Here is a 24,620-nt window from a genome sequence, read left to right on the forward strand (position 1 = left end):
GTCTAACTTTCTTCTCTCATGGGAGGAGCAAAGGGGTGCAGTGGAAGAGATAAAAAGCTGGTGTAAAGTCAGCCAAAGCTGCAGGCTCCAGGATTACACTCCACTGGGCTAGATCAGTTCATTCTGACTCCACTGAGCTCAGCTACCCTGAGCAGAACAGCAGGCTGTAAAGAGGAACTCAACCTGTCTGCAGGTTTCATGCCTTAATGCAAGGCTGTTTTGAGCTAATCTAGACTGGATTTTTCCCCCTTCTCACTGATAGCGTCAGGTAGTGCTGATACACGGAAGCAAGCTGTACCTGCTCTCCAGGCACTGGGAAAGGCAGTGTTAGGGGCTGATCTGCCTGGTGGGCTCTCAGTCCTCGCAGCCTTTTTTGCGGATAATTGGACACCTTTGGAGAAAAACCGAGCTCCATCTGAACACGCCCTGACACATCAGATATGGGGAAAAGGGGGGAATTGACTTGGTGTGCTTCGTTGCATTGATCCACATGCTGGAGGATTCTGCTGAAGGACATTTGAAGCTAGAAACACACTATTAAAAAAATCACCATGAGCAGAAAAACGCGCCGTTGGATTTTTCACATCTTCCTCTGTTTGGGGATTATCTATCTGAAAATTGGGTAAGTGATCCCCGGGTTGTAACTTTTGACTGTTTGAGGCTAAAGAGAGGCTAACTCCTTTAAAATTAATCACACAATTTAGAGTAAATACGCTGAATAGCTATTTTCATTTTTTAACGTTTATAACGTGTTTTGTGGTTGCAGTTGGTTTGAAACCAGTTCCAAATTACCGAAGCAGCAAAGGATGCAAATCGCTCAAATACGAGTTTTTCACAGTAACTTAGCGCTCGTTAAATCTAGAAGTTGTGCCATTAGATAGGATGACTAAGCAATTACATGTGATGATAAATCACTTTACATGATATTCCCAGAGTATCAACTGCTCCTTCCTTTCGCACGTGTAGTATTGCATTACACTGCCCTGCGTTTGGAATTTGTCTGTTGGTCCCAAGTTTCTGCATCAACGTTTTTAAAGTCAATAAATGACAAGCTTCACCTGAGCATAAAAGACCTTCTTTAATGCTGTGGTAAACCTAAAACTGATGATACTCTAAATGCAACACTGCATCGGTTTAGTGCACCATGCATTCACTTAAGCTGATGCACAGTGTAAATTTGATTAATGCATAAAAGCAAGCAAACCTCTTTTTCACTCACATCCCTGTACTTTTCTACTTGTTGCAGGGGTTTCTCATCTGTGGTGGCCCTGGGAGCGAGCATCATCTGCAATAAAATCCCCGGGCTGGCACCTCGACAGAGGACTATCTGCCAGAGCAGACCTGATGCCATCATAGTGATTGGAGAAGGAGCTCAGATGGGGATCAATGAGTGCCAGTTTCAGTTCAGAAACGGCCGCTGGAACTGCTCTGCGCTCGGGGAGAGAACTGTCTTTGGAAAAGAGCTGAAAGTGGGTATGTTACAGTATTAACAGTACTACTATTCTCTGTTCACTGAAGCAGAATTACTGCAACACTTTGCCTACCAGATGAGCAGCGGTGCATGATTAGAATGCTTTTTAGTGAGGAATTTAAAATAATGAGTTGAATAAAAATGTATCAGGTCAGAAAACTCTTTTTAACAGTTCTGTTTAGAAGTAGAACTTCTTAGTCACTATGCACCTATAGTCATAGGAACCGAAATTTGTACAGGCACCGTTTTTTGGGATCCGTTTGGGATAAAATCAAATGGTAAAAATCTGAGGGGAGGGGAGTGAGGAACAACAATGCAGACCTGGATCTGACTCAAAAGAACAGAATGAAATTAAATGCAAAAAATACAGCAGTTAAATGGAATGGCTCAATTAGAACTGATGAAAAAGTAGCAATTCAAAGTACCAAAAAAGTTTTACTTAAGTACTTGGAACTCACTGGTTGGAAGTATTTACTACCCACCTCAGGCAAAATCTTATCAAAACTATTGACATGTCCTATTAGGAAATTAATCCTGTGAGTAATTGATTTACTAAAAAAATAACTTGGAATTTAAGCCAAATATAAAAATCAGACAGTTACCCCTTTAAACAGTTTAATGCTTTTTTCATTTTACATCATCAAACTTTATTCTTACTTTACATATTAGTATGTCCAGCCTTATTCATCGAACCCTACTTTATAAAACTTTTCCAGCCCTGTATAAATTGTTTTTTTTTTTCGGAGATCAAAATACACTTAAGCGATATAACACACATTTGTTGGTTTTCATTTACTGGTTCAAGATAGACTGCATGTTTTCATCTGTGTTCATATCTAAGTGGATCTGATTTGTCAAAACATTTGTGGCTGTTGGTTTACTCGCAACATTTTGGTCTCTGGCATGTCACTGTAATGTCACGTCAAGTCTGCTTCCCTTGCTTTCGCTCAACAAGTATCAACGCGGCTGAATTTACGGCCTCTCTAACAACCCAGTCTCTGAAAAGAAGTTCGAGTCATCTTGTCTTATCTGTAGATTTTAATGATTTGGCAGCCAGGCTTTTCGCTTTACCACGGGTGTAAGTTACATGCAGCATGAATGAAGGGGACTACATAGTACAGTGTTTTAAGGAAATGTAACTATATGTCATCACCAGATAAACAAAAGAAAATTAGTTAAAAGAAAGTAATTTTTCTCTCTTTCTTTTCCTTGGGGTAACACTATCTATTTTCCTCAGGCAAACTCGGGCCTATTTAGGGGATCTTTAGAGCTGTTGAGCCTCCGACACTTTGATGAATGGCTATGTGAAGGACTTTGCTTTACTTTCAGAGCCTCTTTGACTGGTGGGAAAGAGGAGGCAGGATTATTGGGCTGTTTGTCTCTGGAAGATGGCTGCAGGGCCATATCGATGCTCAAATGCCTTAAATTTCCCCAGAAATGAAGCCCACGGGTCATATTCAACATTATTTTTCCTGTTTCCTCTCGCTCGTGTTCGATTGAAACAGTGTAGGGATTGTGCGGTTGAGACTCAAAGGGGAAAAGCTTAGATCTGTAGAGACTTGTATCCATCTCTGAAGGTGTAGCTGTGTTTTATCCCTCTCTGCATCAAAGACAAGTGCCTCGTGAAAAAGAAAAGAGAAGAAAAAAAAGCAAAAGGTTTTGCTGCAAGCACTTGCATTGCTCAAGAATTTCCCTCCTTTTCAGTTCAGCTGTGCATTCTCTCGCATAAACCCTAGAACCTTTGAACCCTAGATTAATTGCATTATTAATCTTAAGGCTTAATGTTCATTAACCGGTATGAATTATTTGATAACTGCTATGGCTGTTTGTTACCAGTTTTCACAGTACTGGCCTTTACATTTGTACTATATACATTACAGAAGGCTGTCATATGCAAATGAGCATCACGACCAATCACAGTTCCAGATTCTGTGGGTGTTTTGATGAATAATGCAGACCAGCCTTTAACCATGTAGCAACATTATCACAGTATTAGCTTTTTGCACATATCATAGTAACTACTATGTCTTACATGGTTATGATAGTAAGCAACTAAAGTGTTTAAGGGGTTTGAGGGGTTAACAACTTAAGCTGTTTTGTTGATTATATCGTTACAGCTGCTATTGGTCTTCCATTGTAGACCCTCTTCATCCTAGCACCGTGTAGCCAACAGTGACACACTGTGACAGACCATTGTGTCCATCCCCATAGAGGCCATTGTGGTCCAGCTCCTTCAACTAGCGTTTGCCCAAACTGCCGTTGTCTGTGGCTCCAATAGTCAGGATAAAAGAGAGCGGGCAAGCGTTCTAACAGGATTGGTTTCAGTGGCCAGACGTGCAGCCGTGCACACAGTAGCCTAGCGAAGCCCTGGGAGATGAAAAGCAGCAGCTAATCCCCACAGTGCAGTTCAGAAGGAGGTGAAGTAATGCTCGCTCATGCTTAGGGCCTGGTACCATACGCTCTGGGCTTGGCATCATCACTGAGGATTCCTCCTCTTTCAGCAGAGCATTGTAGCGTTACGTCGCTGTCTTGTCAAAACTTTGTACCAGCATGTTCTTCCCATTTCTAAGTTTTTAATATCATTTGAGAATGCGAGCTGTCTCACAGGGGGTGGACATTTGATTATGAATGGACCCATCTGAGTAGTCCGAAAGTACTTGGAAGAAAATCTTATTAACATGCATTTCATGTTAACAATGCTTTTTCCTTCTCATAGAACGTTTTGGAGCTTTAGGCATATAAAAACCTGCCCTTCAACACTAGATTAGATTCATTTGGTGATTAATCATGCTAGTCATGGCTAATTTTGTTCAATATATTCACAGTCATATGCAAATTTTGGGCATCCCTGGTCAAATTGTATGTTTTGTTCATTTTCTGAGTGCAAATAAGTCAACAACCTTTATAGGGATGTAGATTTTAGCATACAGCTGCGGTTTATTTGCTTGTTTACTTGAGTTTAACATGTTTATTATCAAATGTGCTGTAGCATTTGCACACACCACATTTTCTGTTTGATCTTTTTTCCAATATGTCAAATTCAGTAAGCAGTAATTGTGCATTAAAGTGTGCAGAAGTGTGTTCTCTGTAGAGGATGTGTTAACTTATTTTCACTTTCACTTCACTTCAGAATCAACAAAAAAACATGTAATTTAACAAGGGGGTTTGCACTTGACTGTATATTAATACTAAAAGCCTGTGAGTGGCACAGTGAATGGGGTATATCCATGAAATGGAATATATACAATAAATGGATCTGTATGGAATATATGATCAACAGAATGTAAACTGCATATCTTGTTTTTGTATCATTTCATTTTTTTCAAGTGAAATCCTCCCCCTTTCCTCCCCCTCGCTCTTTTTCGCTCACTTACGCACCCTCCAGCATACTCAAAAAATAGTTTTCCTCCACCAGCATTGTCTCAAGTCCAGACAAGCACATTGTGTGAGGTTTATAAATTAACCTCTTGCATTTACAGTTTTTGGCACAAGACATCTCACGCAGAATCATTCAAAGACCCTGATTCAAACTCTGGAAAAGTAACGAACTTCACGTCATAACATACATGTTTTATGGTGTTCTTATCAGTCGTGTTTGTGTTCACAATATCTTGATTTAAGTAAACATAGCTCAAGTGATTACTTATTAAAAAATCCATTCTGCCCTGTCCTCATGGACAAGACTTTTGCCTTTTGGTGAAATCTTTAGTCTTCGCTAACCTTTCCATCGAATGCATCTTTTCTGTCTTGGCATTAAGCCCAAGCTACTCATAAAAATCTCCGCATAATTGATGCCCCAAACTGGCCTTTCTTAAATTGCATTGGCGCTGTTCCAAGATGTTTATCAACCACAGGTCAACACATACCAAAGTGTTAGTGGGGAGGCCCTGAGAAAGTTGTGTAAAGTTGTACTTGTTGATAGCTTAACCCTATCTTACCTAACATCATTAGCGATGCATTCAGAGTCTTTATCTTTGTCCACTTTAGCTCCTTAAAATATGCCCTTACCATTGCCAGGCTGCATGCATGTCCACTTTGACTGTAGTAAAATAAATGAGCATATCGTTGCTGTCCAATGAAAAACAAGTATCTCCAAAATGGTAACATTACAGGAGAGAGCAAAAACATTCGTAATTTTTGCATATAAGTTAATGCACCATGTTTCTGTCCCAAGCAATTCTGAAGCATTTATTTTGGTCCAGTTATCATGAAATTTGTACACGACATAAAAAGCAAAAAAATTTAAATGCTTATAGATGTTTTTTGGACAGCCAAAAAATTGGATTCACTGTTATAGTTTCAAACATGTACACACATTCAGGTGCATATCCTGTGCATGTATTTGCTTCCTCAAAGCAATAGTTGTGACAAAACAATAGACAGTGATAGCATGAGAAGCGTAATGTTTGTAAAAATACATAATTGTGCAATTCTGTAAAAGTTGTGGTTGTTTTTGGCACAAAACTGTTGTCAGTCAAATTCGAAAGAACAGCACTGCAAATGTCACACAAACTTCAATCCAAAGGCTGTGGTGTCTGGCCAGTTCACGTAAAGACAGTTGCGTAAGAGCTGAAACAAGGCAGTGTTTTTCCAGAGAACTGAAGCTGTTTTGTCTGATGTCACATTTCTAGAACCATATCATCTATGCTAGGTACAAATAATGTGGTATTTCTATGTCACGTCACTCTCATATTTAAAAGCTCAGGCATGTGGTAATACTAATGTCTTACTATATGTTTGCTTTAAAAAAATCAAGAAAAGAACTATTTCTAAACTGCAGTATATGAGGTTTTACCAACAATGGGAGTTTATATCCAATAACTTCACTGTTACCAGGCTAAGGCCTATGACAACATTGGAAATCACACTATTGGAGATTAAACAGCAATAGCTGTTTCAAACCATTAACATATATCACGGAAGGATTCATTAAATGAATCATCAAAAATGTCCCTGTTTGACTTGGTACTCACTGCCTTTGGTACTGTATGTTCTTTGTGCTTTGGTGCAGAGAAACTAATGGTATACAAGTCAAACTAGCCAGTCTTCTTAAAGCACTCTGATTTTTCTTAGTTTGAGGAGTGTAAATGATTCCTAGGAGAGTCAATAGATGATGATTCATTAATCCAGACGATGAGCTGTACACTTCCGCGATGGCTCATGTAATGCAGACCTGATCAATACATCTTAAAACCATGACAGCTTTCTCTTTGCTAAGGAGTTTCCCAAGTATGTAGTGCTTGCGTACACTTGTGCTTAAACTGTTCAGGCGGAAACGGCTTTCGTCTTCTCAAACAGCAGAAGTATTCTCAAATTTGAAATGACAACAGATCTCTATTTGTGGTTAAATAATTTTTTGAAAAAGAAATACAATATAAACAAAGCTATGTACCTGACCATCATACCTATATGTGCTAGTTGGAACATCCTATTCCAAAATCACAGGCCTTAATGTGGAGTTGGACCCTACTTGCAACCATAACAACTTTTACACATCTGTGCCTGTGAGGTCAGGCACTGATGTTGGACAAGAAGGCCTGGCTCACAATTGATGCTCCAATAAATCCCAGAGGTGTTCATTGGGGTGGAGGTCAGGGCCACTGGAGTTCCTCTACACCATATTCATCAAACCATGTCTTTATGTGCTCTTTTGTGCACAGGGGCACAGAGAACAGTAAGATCCTTCCGCACACTGTTTCAACAAAGTAAACAGTTGTCTGAATGTCTTTGTATGCTGTAGCACTAATGTTACTCTTTACTAAGGGCCTGAGTCCAAACCCTGAAAAACAACCCAAGACCATTTATCCCTCTTCCACCTAACTTTACTGTTGCTGCTATGCATTCCAGTAGGACGTTCTCCGGGCATCCGTCCACTGCTCGTGAGTCTAGCTTTACAGCACTACAGCCAAGACTTGGCAAGGTGTGGAGTTGTCTTAGGCTTGTGTGCAGTTGCTAAGCCATGGAAACCCATTACATGAAGCTTCCAGCACACTTTCATGTTCTTGTGCTGATGCTACTTCCAGAGGCAGTTTGGAGCTCTGTAGCAAGTCATAAAACAGAAGAGAGGCAATTTTTATATGCTACATGTAGCAATGTTTGGTGGCCCCACTATGTGACTTTGCGTGGTCTAGTGCTTTGCTGCTGTGCTGCTATTGCTTCTAGGTGCTTCTGTTTTCCAATAAAACACACTTGAGCTGGGCAGATCGAGCAGGGCACAAATATAGTGAACAGGCTTGTGGCAGAGCTGGCATGACAGTCACAGAGACTCTTCAGTATGACCTATTCAAGTACCAGTGTTTGTCTTTGGAGATTCCATGGCTGTGTGTTGGTTTTTTACACCTGTTAGCAATAGGTGTGACTGAAACACCTGAACTCAATAATTAGGAGCGTGTCCACATACTTTTGGCCATATAGTGTATAAGTAACCATAAAAAATGGGAAATAAGCTTGTTAGTTTCACTTGATACAACAGGTAGTTCAGACTTGGAGTCTGAATGGTTGAAAAGTGCTGCATCCATGATGTATCTTTTAACAACGTTTTTTTCACCGTAGCTGTATCATTCCACTAATTTCCAGTTGACAAAAATGCTTGAACTAATTGTTTGGTGGAAGAAATTGCCAACATTAAACAGCCATGATAACACAAGCACCTCGAATGTTCTTCTCCTTAAGTAGCCTTACATGGAGGTGAATATGCTGATGAACCAGAGACCACCCCGATGTTCACCCTGATGAGTAGAGGTTAGCTCATAGGTCATAGGTGAGTCTTTTTGTTGTTTGCCAAAAAGATCTCATTGCAAGAATCAAGCATCATACAACCAGTGAGACCCCCCAAGCTGAGGAAGAAATTCCCTGGTGTACTGCACAAAAAGAGGCAAAGATATACAAATGCGACGTCTGGCTTCCTAGCTGTAACATTAGCTGGCTTATTTCTGCTTTTGCAAGTTAAAAACTGCAAAAATAAAAAAAAATATTCAAAGAGTTCACCCTAATATATCCACCCAAACGTCAAAACTTTTTCCCACCTTCAAGGCAAATCATCTGAAGGGATTTTCCAAGTCTTTAAATCAGAAAATCTCACTCTCAAGAGAGGTGCTGCCACTTTACGATACGAGTAGGCATGTGTACAACAGATAGCAATTGTTGCATTTTTCATTTTGGCCAAAGTACCCCTTTAAGCCAAGAGCATCTGTAGCCTAGTAAAAGAAGTTGTAATTATGGAACACTGGCTTATGGGACACTTAGGGGACAGTCGTTTGAATTGTTTTTCTTCAAAGGCTGTAAGCTTTGCCCTGCTATTTCATTTGTCTACCCGACTGAGTCATACTGTTAACCTAGAAGTGCCCTGCTTAACAATTTAAGTGAAAAGCATTTATAGCCTGATGAAAACAGCTAATTACAGTGCATTGCCACGTATGCTTAACATAAGTGTCTTGAATCGTGTTTCTTCAAAGGTTTTAAACTTTGCACCACTCGTTCTTTTCTGTCCTGTCTGCATCTACCTGAGTGAATCATGCTCTTAACCTGGAAGTGCCCTACTTAACAGTGGCAATCAATTATCTGAGTCTTTCTGGCCAGGGGCTGCTCTACATGCCTGGGGGACTCACCTCCGCTCGGGTGGATCCCTTCTTCTGACGGAAGCTGGGACAGTGGCCAGAAGCGAGTCTAAACATACCACGTGCCCCCCTATCTCTACCACTCTATTGTCTGTTAAATAAACCATCGTCCATTGTACTTGTTGAAGAGATGGGCCATTCCATTCCTTCCGTTGCTGGAATGGCCATCTGAGTGCAATCAGACAGTTATTTGTCTTAATGTTTCCTCCCCCTGACAAGTGAAGGACAATTATTTCGTGTCGAATAAAGACAAGGATTGTCGGTGTTGCTGCCATTTGTTATCATTCCATTGTTAGCATGTGTTTACAGTATTATCTCCACTTCTGTCATCTCTATATTAGACTATTTTCAGCGAGTCTGCTCCACAGCATCCCACCCCATTTAACAGGGGCCACGCCATTCATCAGCGCAAAAGAACGCATGATAAATGGATACCTCTTGGCACAGCTAGCGAGTTTTTGTTATTGCTGTTGAGTGTCAAGCTATGTCAGGTATGTACGTGGGCTTGATATGGCCCAAGAACAGTGAATCCGGATTGCAAATGTTCTCACTCCTAACAATTCTCCTCAGTGCTGCCTGTTGTTATCTTATTTTTTATCCCTATCGCAATATTAGTTTATGTGATAAACATATTGCATCTGCAGTGGCAGCAGAGAAAATGCATATTAAATAGGCAGAACAGTATCATTACTGTTATTGATATCTATTACAATAAATGAATTCATGAAATAACTAGTTTGAAAAGAAGACCACGACAAGCCCCTTCTCTTTTCTATCTAATTTTACTGTGACTAAGTTTTCACACCCCACCACCTCTTCATCTCTTCCATGATTCTCAGTCCTATCACTCAGTCCTTCCCATGTTCATCAATAGGAGTCCAGCCTTCAAACTTAAAGTAGAAGTCACCTGGAACTCCGCCAAAGTTGTCTCCACACACATCGGCCATAACATTAAAACCCCCTTGTTTTTGCATTTATGATCTGCTTCTATCAGCTTTACTTACCATATAGGTGTACTTAGTCCATCTGTTTCTCTACATACTTTGTTAGCCCCCTTTTATCTTGTTCGTCAATGGTCAGGACGACCACAGAGCAGGCATTATGTGGGCAGTGGATCATTCTCAGCACTGCAGTGACACTCACATTGTAGTGGTGTGCTATTGTGTGTTGCGCTGGTACGAGTGGATCAGACACAGCAGTGCTGCTGGACTTCACTGTGTCCTGTGTCCACTTACTGTCCACTCTATTAGACACACCTACCTTATTGGTCCACCTTGTAGATGAAAAGTCAGAGACCAAAGCTCATCTATTGCTGCACAGTTTGGGTATGTCATCCTCTAGTCCTCCAACAGTGGTCACAGGATGCTGCCCACAGGTTGCTGATGGCCATTGTAGAGTTACAAGATACACATTAAATTCTCACTTTGTGTTCATATTATTGAAACTGAATGCTATTGAAACTAATTATAAATGATCACATTATGGGCAAACTTGTTTAAGGAAATGACAGTGTTTGCAAATGTGATTCGCTACAGCTTATGAAAATAAAGGCCATAATAAAAGCAGAATAAAAGCCTTGTACTGGGGGACTTTTGTAAATCTCTTGCACTTCACAGCAGCCTCAGCAGCAGATAACAATCTTTTATTTTTTTATCAATCTAATGTAGGCTAAAAATTAATTAGTGAGATTTTTGACATCGTAAGGTAAAAGTTAAGCTGTGTATAGTAATCAGTTAGACTTAGCCCTAGAATAAATAGAAGAAAATGGTTGAATTTGAAACAATCCAGTGTGCCTCATTTTAAAACTCTTAAGCACCAACATTTCATAAAACAGATATGGCACATTTTAGAATAACCCTTCAATTATGAAAGCATATTCTATTAGGTAAACTGATTGTAAATTGAAAAAGAAAAAAATACTGGGTTGGTGCTCAGTATTGGAGTTCAAGTATCAGAAGAGAACAATTCAGATTGGTGCATCACTAATCAGCACAATAGCCAATAACTTTAACAGCCCTACTTCTCAGATGAGGTACTCGTATGAAAGGGCTACCTACCTCCATTTACTTTTCAAAGTCTCTTTCAGTCTTCAAGAAACTTTGCTTTCATTTGATTATCAATCAATCCTATTACACTCATCTGCTTTCTCTTTTTACGCCTTATTCTATGTCAAGGCTTGCATCTTGCAATACTGTAATTCACTACTTCCCACTGTATACAGTCCAACTGTACTCTGTGCCATGTCTATCTACACATAATTTGTCTAATATGTTTTTGCCTGATGCTGAATGTTCCCTATTACCTCCTACAAACACCTTGCACTGTTCAAGAAACCAAAACAACAGTTGTGTAATTCTCTGATCTCACAATGACAGAATTTGATTGCGATTCATTTTGAAACAATTAAGTTATGAAATCTCATTTCACCACAATCTGGTTAGATTTGATTATTTTGGTACAATTCATGAAGTTATGTTATAGCTGTGTACTAGCATTGTATATTGCCTCATCTTATTTTAGGAGTAGTGTCTACCAAATGAATGTAATGTAATGTAAATTTATATGTTTTCTCACCTGCAGGGAGTAAGGAGGCTGCTTTCACCTACGCCATTATCTCCGCTGGGGTTGCCCATGCCATCACAGCTGCCTGCACACAGGGTACGCTGAGTGGCTGCGGCTGCGATAAGGAGAAACAGGGTTTCTATAACCAGGAAGAAGGCTGGAAGTGGGGCGGCTGCTCAGCTGACATCCGCTATGGCCTGAGCTTTTCCAAGGTGTTTCTGGACGCTCGAGAAATCAAGCAGAATGCCAGGACTCTCATGAACCTCCACAACAATGAAGTAGGACGAAAGGTACGTCTATCAGGACAAAGTTTACAACCTGTTTTCACACTTACTGAATAGTGAGTTATCTCAGTACACTGTCTAATCGATAATAGATACTGAATAAAACAAATGGCTGCTTTTGTGGTCATCCTTACCGAGTTTCATTTGTTAAAACAACCTCGATTCTTTCATCTAACATTAGGCTACCAGTAAGATACCTACAGATACTCTTATTCAGAGAAGGTTCTTCCCCACACAACAAATGCCTGGTCTGCTGGTTGAAGGGCAGTGATGTTACCTGCTACACTACACCAACTATAAAATAAGTGTTGAATGTGTTGTCAACAGAAATGTCAATGACATCACCCTTTTGGTCATGAGGTTGCTGTTTATATAGCATAATGGGTAAGACCTCTTCCCTCCACCCAGTAGGCTGGGCACCCATGCTATGCCAAAAATGTCCCTGGGCAAGACCCCTAATGCTATAATAGTTTATAACGTTATAACATGATTTAACTGTGAGTTGTATTTGATAAGAGTATCTGCCTTTGCTGTATATAATGTAGGCTAAGTTTTCTCTTTTTTTTTATTGGCGGCATAACATTGGATGAACAGAGTTGGTTAAACATGAACCTCAGTAAGGATGACTACAACAGCAGCTGTTGAGAAAACTAAAAAATCTTCATGCATGTTGCATAGATATTTTTGGTTCTTGCAACAGATTTTTACAGTGGGGTTTAAGAGGCGGAACAGCATTACTATGCATTACATAGATCACGTTGTTATACATATGGTTAACTGCAATAAGTGATGCATTACTTAAAAAAAACAGTTTAATACAGTTCAATTTATGGATCCCTAAAGAGCAAGCCAAAAGTGAGAGTGGAAAAGAATAAGCCCCCTGATGCATGACTCTGAGAGGACCCTGCACCAGATAGTGAAATTACAATAATTCCACTATTCCTAATTACATCAACAGATATCCTGTTTTGTCTTATCTTATATTAACTTTGTGCACTCCTGTAACAGAACTTATTTCATGTGGAGCTTGATGTGATGGGTTAACAATGGTAGGAAGTAGCAATATGTGCAACCTTGGTGTTGTGATTGATTTTCCCAGCACGGCTGTGCTGATAAAGTGGCGGCAGTCCGATTTAGAAAGGGTTTCTGTAATGAAATAGCAGTGAAGGCTTTTAGGAGGAAGGGCACAGATGTGCTTCAATCTGAGTAATCACTAAATCTCTTCACTCCTGCTCCAAGAGATAGCAAAACGTCTAATGCTACTTGCCCTGGGTTTCCCTGCAGTATTTACTAGGCTTCTCATACTGAGCAATGTCACTGGATGTTACAAAAAGAGGTGTTGTAGGGTAGTTCTCTGAAAACTCTCTGAGGCAGTAGGCCTTTTAGTTCATTTTGAGCAGCTTGTAGGCGTTTGCCATTAGTTTAAAGTAAGTTGACTAACTGGATACTCATTGATATATTAATAACTTTTATTTATCCTTACGTTTTAAAAACTTAGCCATTTATAGAAGCTTTTTGTCATTACTGTGGGTCTGTCACTTAACCCCTTAAATGGCCAGGGCCCAGGACCCTTTGGAGGGGCCAAAGTTTTGTTACACACTTCTATAACCTAAGAATAGCACCACCAGTTTGCATTGAAGTCCCTGTAGTTGGTGGATAATAAACCTTAGGATGTGATAAGCCTGGGATTTTAAGGGGTTAAGTTGGATTGGAGACTGTTTCAGCACTCTGGACAGATCATCAGATAATTTGGGTCAGAATGGGGTCGTAACCTTATACCATGGACTCTGGCCTTTATGAAACTGACGACCTTGGCAGTTTACTTACCCAGTAATACACAAGAGGGAGTACTGTGGTCATATGCATGAAGCCGAAAGACGAGAACATTAACACAGCAGTGACAATATCTCAAGTTTTAGCACCACCTCAAGCATATTGCTGCAATTATACCAGTTTTATTATTTAAAAATAATATTCCCTTTTGAGACAATAAACTACATTTCATTAACAAGAAAGTTTATTTACAATCCATGAAGATATATGCAGTTGTTTGCTAGGGTTTAAACGCTTTCAGTCAAATCACATGTTATGTGAAAATGAGTTAACACATCCTCTACAGCAGGGCTTCTCAACCACTAGGCCTTAGACTACAAGGGTCTGTACTCAGGGGGGAGGCAGTAGTTCATAGTGGGCCAGTAACAGCACCAAGAGGACCCTGGTTCTGTTCATTGCTTGCACCAAACAAAGGAAATCAGCATCAAAGCTTGCTTTTCTCCTCTTTTAGGAGCACATCAGTGCTGTGCTGTCCATACAACATCTGACTCGTTACAGACGCTCATATTATTCCTACAACATGAGCTGCTGTTAATAATAATATTATTAAAACTATATTAATATTAATATTAATAATGACACACGAGCCACAAAACTCTTTGACTCTTTCAGATGAGGGGCCTAAACCGTTAAAACTAAAGAGTCAACTTGAGACCAAAGAAAAACCTGAATCTTGTGGGAAAGAGAGTGAAGTATTTTCATGAAGCTCCAAAATCAAATAGTCGTTTCCATAACATCACAGTCCAGATGTGGCCTGAAATATTAGCACACAGTTTCATTATTTTTGCTCAGTTTAACAGATAATAATAAATAAAGTATAAAATATGCCACTTTTTACTACTTTTTATGTTTATTTGGTCTCTAATGTCAAATTCAGCAAATAAACAGAGATTCAGCATTAAGATGTACAGAGGTGTGTTCTCTGTAGATATGACATGTTAACTTTCTTTTAAAATCGACAAAAAAATGCCCAAGTATTTGTTTACAATTGTAGTTACATTAAACAGTCTATATGCTGGTGGCAGTTGACAGGATACAAGTGCGTAAGGTGGAGCGATACTTAAAGACCCCACTTACACCTGGTCTTTTCACTCATCTGGAATATCAAGATTATGCCAGGATATAGATTATCTGCACAAAAAAACACACGTTTTACAACAGAATTCAATCTGATTTCTTAGGCCCCTTCAAGACGTGGTCATCTGTCTCTACAAGCCACGTTAGACAGCCTTTCCCAAAACAATGACAGTTGTCTGTCTTCTTTTGTGCTTATGGGGAAGAGACTATGCCCTGGACTGCTGCAGCATGGTGCTAACACCTTCGCTCATTCATAAACAAGGACTACTTGTGAGTTTTACAACTGAGGCATAGCTGCTTAATTTTTCCAGTAAAAATGTAAAATTTACTAGTGGATTTCTAAAATTACACGTGCACACTGGATTCTTCATATAAACAATAAAATATTTAGAAATTATATTTTAAATTCCAATTCCACATATGCAAAAAAGATTCCTGAGTTCAAATAAATTATTACAAAAGAATTAGATTTTTCACCTTTTCCTACCTTATTGTAGTAGGTCAATTTCATTTTTGATTGTACTCAAATTGCCACATTAAACTGAAATTTTTACAAATGAGAAATTAAATTGCTGTGCTATAATCTGCATTCCTACAATTAAAAGATTATACACTCACCGGCCACTTTATTAGGTACAACTTGCTAGTAAAAGGTTGGACCGCCTTTTGCCTTCAGAACGGCCTTAATTCTTCATGGCAGACTTTAAACAAGATGTTGGAAACATTCCTCAGAGATTTTGGTTGGTTTTTTGAGTTACTGTTGCCTTTCTATCATCTCGAACCAGTCTGCCCGTTCTCCTCTGACCTCTCACATCAACAAGGCATTTTTGTCCACACAACTGCTGCTCACTTTTTCGGACCATTCTCTGTAAACCCTAGAGATGGTTGTGTGTGAAAATCCCAGTAGATCAGCTGTTTCTGAAATACTCAGACCAACCAGTCTGGCTCCAACAGCCATGCCATGTTCAAAGCCACTTAAATCACCTTTCTTCCTCATTCTGATGCTCGGTTTGCATTTCAGCAAGTTGTCTTGACCACCTCTACATGCCTAAATGCATTGAGATGCGGCCATGTGATTGACTGATTAGCTATTTGTGTTAACAAGCAATTGAACAAAGTGGCTGGTGAGTGTGTGTTATAATTAGATTTTTTATGCATGTCACTTTTCCAGCATCAATAACTTTGTCTGATAAGAAACTTTGGTTCTTGATTAAAACGGAAAATCATCTTTACCAAACAATTTACTGTTATTATTCTTGCCCATATTGTAGCTTCTGTTTCTTCATTTCTATGTTCTTGTTTCTTTCACCATATCCATATTGGCAGTCAACCTGAGCTTCATTTGGTATGGGTCTTCAATATGTGTGACCTCATTTACATGTTGATTTTGATTGGCTCTTGCCTAGAATACCAGTGACAGTACTGCAATGTTAACAAGATGCTAAAGTTCATGAACAGCTCTTATTTACCGTGACACAAGTTATGTGTGGCATGGCACTATTGCTGCCAGGTTTTATGAATCTAGCATGTTCCATTTTAAAATACATGGTCTAGAACAGCAATGACTACTGCACGAGGTTAATTGTTATAAAAACAGTGAAATTGCAAAAATTAAAATTTTCTTTTAAATTAAAAGGCAATATGTTGTTGTATAGATTAAGTTACCCTTATTAGTCTTCAACAGGGAAATTTCACCTCCTGATTTAACCCATCCGTGCAGTGAACCACCACATACACACTAGTGAACACCCGCACTAGGTGGGCAGTGAGCACAATTGCTGGTGGGGAGCAGTTGGGAGTTAGATACCTTGCTCAACTTTTGGTTCAGGGGATCAAACCGGCGACCTTCCAATCACATGGATGGTTCCCTAACCTCCAGCTCATGACTGCCCCATGAGCTGACACCACATCAGATTCCTCTCTCAACTTGAGACGCATTTGACTACTACTATCTTAATAGGCTGCAGTGCAGAAACGACCAGGTGTAAAAGGTATCAAAGAGATTTGAGAAAATGCGGTCAGGCCCTCATCCAGTCACGTTGCAACTCCAGTATAAAAGGCCTCAGTATGAGTGTGCACTAAACTCTAAACTCCTGTTTAACACTTGAACAAGAGTCTTAACTTTGACAGAGGCATCTTTGTTTTCAGAGTCAAATGGCAGTTAATCCAAAAATGAATGTGACAGATGAACATGATTTAAGTACGGTTTTCATTCGCCAACATGGTGGTATCTCCTCATTGTAGTCTCATACCTCATGCGGGTTGTCATAAGGATTGTCTCAGACACACGGATTTGACTTCAGTATGCAGTCTCAAATGTGTTGTTTATCAGGAATCAGCGCCATGACCACACTAAGCCTGATATGCATCCCAAAGAGAGCAGACAATTGCCAAGGAGACTCCATGAAGTCTGAGAGGCAGAGAGGGAGGATGGAATAATAATTAAAACACTAGGTGAGGCTTCTCCCACCCACAGAGGAGAAAAGCAGCGTCATTACATAGTGGAGAAAGAGAGATGGAGCATTTGCCGACCACACCAAAGCTTGCGCTGCTTTGAACAAGTTATTCACTGAGGCCAAACGTTAACAGATTCTTCCAGATTTTCTCTTTCATTACCTTTTTGCAGTGAGTTTACTTTGTGTTTTCTGTATTTTATAATAATCGGCAGACATAGAGCAAAATGCTGGAAAAATACTGAAAAAGACTTGTTCATCACGACCCACACCTGTTAGAGTTTTCTCTTGGTTTTTGTTTTATTGCATGATTGATTGTAAATATACAAACTTCGACAAAATGATTGGTACGCTTCCGTTAAAGAAAGAAAAACCCACAATGGTCACTGAAATAACTTGAAACTGACAAAAGTAAATATTAATAAAAGTAAAAGTAAAATAAAAATATACTGAAAATCAGACACTGCTTTGAATTGTGGTTCAACAGAATAATTTTAAAAAACAAACTAATGAAACTGTCCTGGACAAACATGATGATACCCCTAGAAAAGATTTAAAATAATTTGACCATAGGGACATGTTATACTAAGGTGTATCCTGTAATTAGCATCACAGGTGTCAAACTTGTAATTAGTCAGTCTGTCTATTTAAAGGGTGAAAAGTGGTCACTGTGCTGTTTGGTGTCATCGTGTGTACCACACTTACCATAGACCTCAGAAAGCTAAGGAGATTAGAAAGAAAATTATAGACAAACATGTTAAAGCTAAAGGCTATAAGACCATCTCCAAGCAGCTTGATGTTCCTGTTACTACAGTTGCAAATATTATTCAGAAGTTTAAGGTCTATCAGACTGTAGCCAACCCCAATACTGGAATTTTCCAAAATGCATATTGACAAGCCAACAAAGCTTCTGGGAGAATGTCCTTTAGATCAATGAGACAAAACTGGAGCTTTTTGTCAAGGCACATTAGCTCCATGTTCACAGATGCGAAAATGAAGCATACAAAGAAAAGAACATTGTACCTACTGTGAAACATGGAGGAGGCTGGCTTATGTTCTGGTGCTGCTTTGCTGCACCTGGCACAGGGTGTTTTGAGTCTGTGTAGGATACAATGAAATCTCAAGACTATCAAGGCATTCTGGAACGAAATGTGCTGCCCAGTGTCAGAAAGCTTGGTTTCAGTTGCAGGTCATGGGTCATATCCAACAGGATAATGACCCAAAACACAGCTAAAACATCCAAGAATGGCTAAGAGCAAAGCATTGGACTATTCTGAAGTGGCCTTCTATGAGCCCTATTCTAAATCCTATTGAACATCTGTGGAAGGCGCTGAAACATGCAGTCTGGAGAAGACACTCTTCAAATCTGCGACAGCTGGAGCAGTTTGCTCAGTTTGGACAAAAATACCTGTGGACAGGTGCAGAAGTCTCATTGAGTGTCACAGAAATCGCTTGATTGCAGTGATTGCCTCAAAATGTTGCACAACAAAATATTAAATAAAGGGTACCATCATTTTTGTCCAGGTCAGTTTCATTAGTTTGTTTTTTAAAGTGAAAATGTTTGATTTTCATTAGTTGATTTTCAGTACATTTTTATTTATTATTAATTTGTTCTGTTTCAAGTTATTTCAATGACCACTGTGGGTTTTTCTTTCTGTATTGGAAGGGCACCAAAAATTTTGTCCACGTGTGTAGACGAAACACTGCAAAGTGCAAAACTGAGAAAGAACCCCTTATTATTCCTTTCTATGAAGCTTTGTCACTAGGGCTGTATGATAGGGATGAAATTTCATGTTACAATTATATTGCTGCATATTGCAGTTATGATACAACTTACAACATTTGGTAATGCTGTACAGTAACTACATATACATGAAGTAGGAATATTATGGGTACTCAAATGCTCGGTTAACCATTCAAGGTGAATGTATTTGAATACTGAAATCACTAACTGGATGTTTATGTTACATCATAGGAAGACAAAGAAAACATACAGGCTAGCAATTCACTGAAACGTGATGGTTTTGTATGTTCTGTTTTATTACTCCGAAACAGGAGTGCATGAACGTAAGTGTTAGTAAGGATGCGTTACCAAGGATGTGTGACTGACGGAAAAGGCTGACTTTATCAGACTTTTTAGTTTTTTACAGTTTCTTGTTGCAGATTAAATGTATCAGGAAACCAGCTGGAGTTATGAATGAAAATAAGTCCATTAGTCTCCAAATTATTGATGTTCGTCTTAAATCTTTCTCTTTGCCTTTTAATAAGCTAGCTAGGTGAGATTGTTATCTGTGTTACTGTGACCAGGAGTCTGCACGTTAAAACTGCCTTAGAACAATCAGCAGAGCTTTATTTCATAGCAAAGGGGAATTATTTTACCTAATAATGTAATTCTGCTATGGAACCGCAACAGGGGAGTATAAAAGCTGCATGTGGCTCCAGGGCCACATGTTGCCGACCCCTGAAGTAGGCTAACTACTGGCCTAACTGATGTTAGCTAGGTCCAGAAACAATGCAAATGTATTTCTCTGACAAATAACATGTTGGCACATGGTCCTCTGAGGAGAAATGACTTTGTGCACAAGATAAGCCCTTTATTTTATGTTTTATGATGATTGTGGCTTTTTGTATGCTGCAGAATCTTCAGGGAAATCAGTTTTGCAAATATTCGATAACACTTAACAAATGATACATTGTGTGGTCCTACTCCTCACCACCCTCACCTGTTGGGCTCACCTACTCGTCTCCGCCTTGCAGGAAAGTCAAACCGAAGGGAAAGCTCCCAGGCACCTGAAACCTGACTCCAGAGCTTTATGTGTGTACACTACACACAGGCCGACTGTTGTAGAAGTCGGCGATGATCATTCAGGCGCTGTTTGTTTATATCATACCCATTCCTGATTCCATCCTACTGCTTATACAAGAGAAACAAACTCCAACGGACAAGCTCTCATAACTCAGCTCGGCGAAACAATTTGTGTCGGATGTTTTGTACACAAATGAAAAGGCTTCCTAAAAGTCAACGGGGGAACCTGTCGACACGCGGGCTGTTTTCCAGCCCCGCTCCGCAGGCAGGCAGGCATGAGGCGGATCAGGCTCTGGCACAGCAAGTTTAACAATCCTCGCATTCTTGAATAGGAATGTTTTAAAAAACCTTTGTCTCAACCTGTTTAACTATTCCAGAAATATGCTCCAAAATCACGACTGTAGGCACAAACGCTACTAGGGAGAAATGGGCGATCCCACCAATCCGTCCCTGCATGGTCAGACAGCTTCTGTTGAAGAAACTTGAGTTAGATTTAAACTATCATTGTACGCGAACTCTGACATTGTTTTATAACTTCTTATAAAACCTTTGAGAAGGACAAGACCATGCAAACGTAACCTTTTCCCTATATTCTTTCCTCAGCTTTATCATGCCAGTCTTCAAGCTGTCACTAACTGGATCAACCTATGAATCATCAAAGCACTTACTCTCGTAATTATCTTAGACTGAAATTATATACCTCAGAATGAAAGCCAGGGACAGTGAAATCCCTCAGGTGTAAGAAAGAGAGGGTATAAACATTTCCTGTCATGATACGAATGACCAGAAGTGTCTCCGTTTTCAGTATTAATGTGCTACCCTTTAAATGCTTGAAAAGCACTAGATTAAAATGTATAAAAAGGTATTATTTTGATAGATTGAACCACTTGTGTTTCTTTACCACATGGGTTCCCAACATTGCAGACTGAACAGTAGCCAATAACAGTAAAGGAGCTGTGGGGACGGGGATCTATGTTTTCGCACATGATTAGTCTATTTTTTGCTGCCACCAAGGAAAGTTTTTACTCCAAATGCCAAAGTGCCTGGCCACATGTTCCACACTCGATGGTTATGGCAGGTTGACATCTCTAGTGGCAATGAGTCTGTATTTTATGTAGCCATATGTCTTCATATTTTGCTTGAATTTTTTGCTTATATATTTTGTTGTGATGTCAGTTTCAATGGGGTTTTTCATGGTTTGCTACCAGTAAAAAGTGCATTTTGTTGGTTTCATTTCTGACTTCTTCAGGTATGACATGCCGCATGTTTAAAATGACTTAAAAGCAGTTCATGAACATTTTAACAGGAAGAAAGAAGTTGATAATCACACATGATCATTGGAATTATTAAGAAGATTAATATCTGCATGTTATCTCTTGATTAATGCTGAACGTAGCTCTTGTTTTTCATCTGCAGATCTTGGAAAAGAACATGCGTTTGGAATGCAAGTGTCATGGCGTCTCCGGCTCCTGCACCACCAAGACTTGCTGGATGACCTTGCCCAAGTTTAGGCAGCTGGGCTACATCCTCAAGGACAAGTACTTCCAGGCGGTTCATGTGGAGCCTGTGCGAGCGAGCCGGAACAAGCGACCCACCTTTCTGAAGATCAAAAAACCCTATTCCTATCGCAAGCCCATGGACACCGATTTGGTTTACATTGAGAAGTCGCCCAACTATTGCGAGGCAGACCCGGTAACTGGCAGCATGGGTACACAAGGCAGGATCTGCAACAAGACAGCCCATCAAGCGAACAGCTGTGATTTGATGTGCTGTGGCCGGGGCTACAACACGCACCAATACTCACGGGTTTGGCAGTGCAACTGCAAGTTCCTGTGGTGCTGCTACGTCAAATGCAACACCTGCAGTGAGAGGACAGAGGTGTACACATGCAAATGAGAATATGTTTGTTGCTCATGCAAGTGTTATGTCTAGAGGGTCTGAGAAGGTCAGTGTCAATACATCAACAGGGTGCATCCCATTAGGGAGTTGGGCGATGTAGATCCAAGGCTTTTTAAAAAAAGGAGAACCATTTGCACAAGTCAGTTCTTGGGTCTCCATTGTTGGCCAGGTTCTTTTAATATCGCCTGGAGGATTGCCAAAGCAAATGTGGGCTAGGTGTCAAGCTTTGCTTCAGAGCTTGGTGGCAATCTTTGGTCTAGGTACCAATGGACACCTTGCGCATTCAGGGCAATGGAGCGAGGAAGTCCAGGAAAGGCTGTTCTGTGGACTGTGAAAAAGTTGTGGGTGGTGACCTTGGCCTGTCCTGCTCTACAGATTGTGAGGAAAGCTTTCATTATGAGTTGTGAATGAACATCCTTGTCATATGTATATCAAAACTGGATGTTTTGGATGTTTTTTTTCTTCCGATGGACATTAAGAAAGCATACTGTATATGGACGATGATGGTGATATTTAACTTTTTATTTAGAGAGACAAAGGCTAATATTAATTTATTTAATAATAAAAACTACTGATTTTTCTTTCTTCATGTGAGTTAAGGTCCATTTTCACCATTGAATATTTTGTAATTGTGGTTGAAGCAAAAATGTAACCATCTGATCCCACACATTTGTGCTTTTTGATCAATAAACTGGGTGTAGTTTTTAAAGTACACGGTGTAAACAAAACACATTGTGCATCATATTGTTGGTGCCGTTACTTGTGCTAAACGTTGTGAGGTGCCTTAAGTGTTTGCACCACAAAATTCAGTTATCCTCTCCAGCCTCTATTGTGTTTGTCTTCCACCTCAGCTCCCAGCACAGTACATATATATTTATGTAATACAATATACACTGGATACACTGGATGTGCATCTCTCTTGAAGGCTGACTCCTCCTAGAATGAATTAACGTCTTATATGCTAAATGTGAACAATGTAAACAGTGTGCAAAAAATTGACTTTTATTCATAATAATACATCAGTTATGTTTGGACCTGAGTTGTAAGTAATAGTGAGCTGAATTCATTTGATAAACAGCCTGCAAGTAACCTTAATTGACACATAACCTTCTGCTTGCAAACTCACACGTGGCTCTACCTTGACCCAAATCTGTCCAACTGGAAGAAAAGGCAAGGCAGCGGTTAATTCATTTTGGAACGAGGTAGCTTGCAATCAGGAGATGCCTCCACATGCTACTGATACCGAACGCTGAGGTCACTGATACTGTTATTGCTATATAAATATTATACCTTTCTTTTTTGCTGCTAGTCGTCTGGTAAATTCTAGGCTACAACTTGGAAACTGTATAACGCCTGTTTGTTGAAACTAGTACTTTTGAACACCGTGGGCAAATGTGGTATCCTGGACGAGTTGTCCCTGTGCTGACACAGTTAACAGAATATATTTTGCGAGAGATTATTTTTATATGAGTGTTTTATTTATTTGTGCTGTAAAAAAGTCCTGCTCCCCAATTTCTTTTAACTTCCATAGATAGAAACAAATAATCTAAGCTAGAAACTGCATGGGGTTGATAATGTTACGGTACCAGCTTGATCCCTTGCTTGATCAAGACACAAACTGAAATGGACAACGAATTAGTAATAATCAGTAATAATGGGAAAATTATTTTGTAGCTTTACTATAGTCATTTAACAAACATGACCCTGTATGTAGGGCTAATAAGTGAAACTAAAAATGGGACAAACACTGGTACTAAGAAAACAAATATGACAGTTAGTGATTTTTAACCAAAGAACTGAATCTGGAGGTGGCTCTTTCACTGACATCCTTGGCTTTGGTCCTGTTTTTGATAACGAACAATGAATTCAAGTGATGTTTTGCTAAATTGGTCATTCTGCATGCTTATATTGTCATAACGATTTAACAAAGTGCATTGTGTTTTGAACAGTGTTAATAAAAGTCACCTCAGCAGTTTGCAGAGCCTGTACTTGTTTTTTTTTAGCTGGTAACACAAACAAACCACAACAAAAAACAACAATCTTTCATTTTCATGGTAATTATGGTATTGAGCTTTACTATCACTTTGGGCCTTAAATGTCAAAAGTTGGTAAAAGGTTGATGTGGAAAAACTCACCTCAACGAAAATGCTAATTCTTCCCGAGTCTCTACTGACGCAGTAGTTTGTTAGTGCTACACTAACAGTGATCCACACATTTTTGAATATTCTAGATTCTACACTGACAGTTCAAGCTTCTAAAAACATTTGAAGCTTGTGACAAACATTTTACCAAATGTTTAACCGTGTAGCAATTTCACAGTGACTCAGTAGAGAGGCCTGGTACAGAGCTGCACCTGCTGTTTTCCATTTCTAACAACACTGATTAGGCTGCCATTTGTGTTCACAGTCAGTGATGTATCTAGGACTTCCAGAAGGCCTAGAGTGATGTTTTTCAACAAAAAACAGGTCCTTCTTAGGGACATCAAAACATGATTGGTTGATTCTTCCGTCACCACCTAACTATAATGATCATTAATCTAATGCATAAGGCCTATAGCTGATTACCTACCTCAATACCACAGAGAAAAGAAGTTCCTGAATGGCCAATTTTACACTGGAC

The 24,620-nt window shown here is 39.6% G+C and overlaps 1 protein-coding gene across 1 annotated transcript; it reads left to right on the forward strand.

The window, feature by feature from the left end:
- Positions 1-60: 60 nt before the first annotated feature.
- Positions 61-23,980, forward strand: wnt7aa (wingless-type MMTV integration site family, member 7Aa). The gene is made up of 4 exons (XM_017692822.2): positions 61-622; positions 1,247-1,473; positions 11,668-11,939; positions 21,519-23,980. Exons 1-4 carry the CDS (start codon positions 552-554, stop codon positions 21,996-21,998), a joined length of 1,050 nt encoding a protein of 349 aa, XP_017548311.1. The 5' UTR covers positions 61-551; the 3' UTR covers positions 21,999-23,980.
- The last annotated feature ends 640 nt before the right edge of the window (positions 23,981-24,620 follow it).

This window comes from Pygocentrus nattereri, chromosome 21 (assembly GCF_015220715.1).
Source record: "Pygocentrus nattereri isolate fPygNat1 chromosome 21, fPygNat1.pri, whole genome shotgun sequence".
Classification (NCBI taxonomy): Eukaryota; Metazoa; Chordata; class Actinopteri; order Characiformes; family Serrasalmidae; genus Pygocentrus; species Pygocentrus nattereri.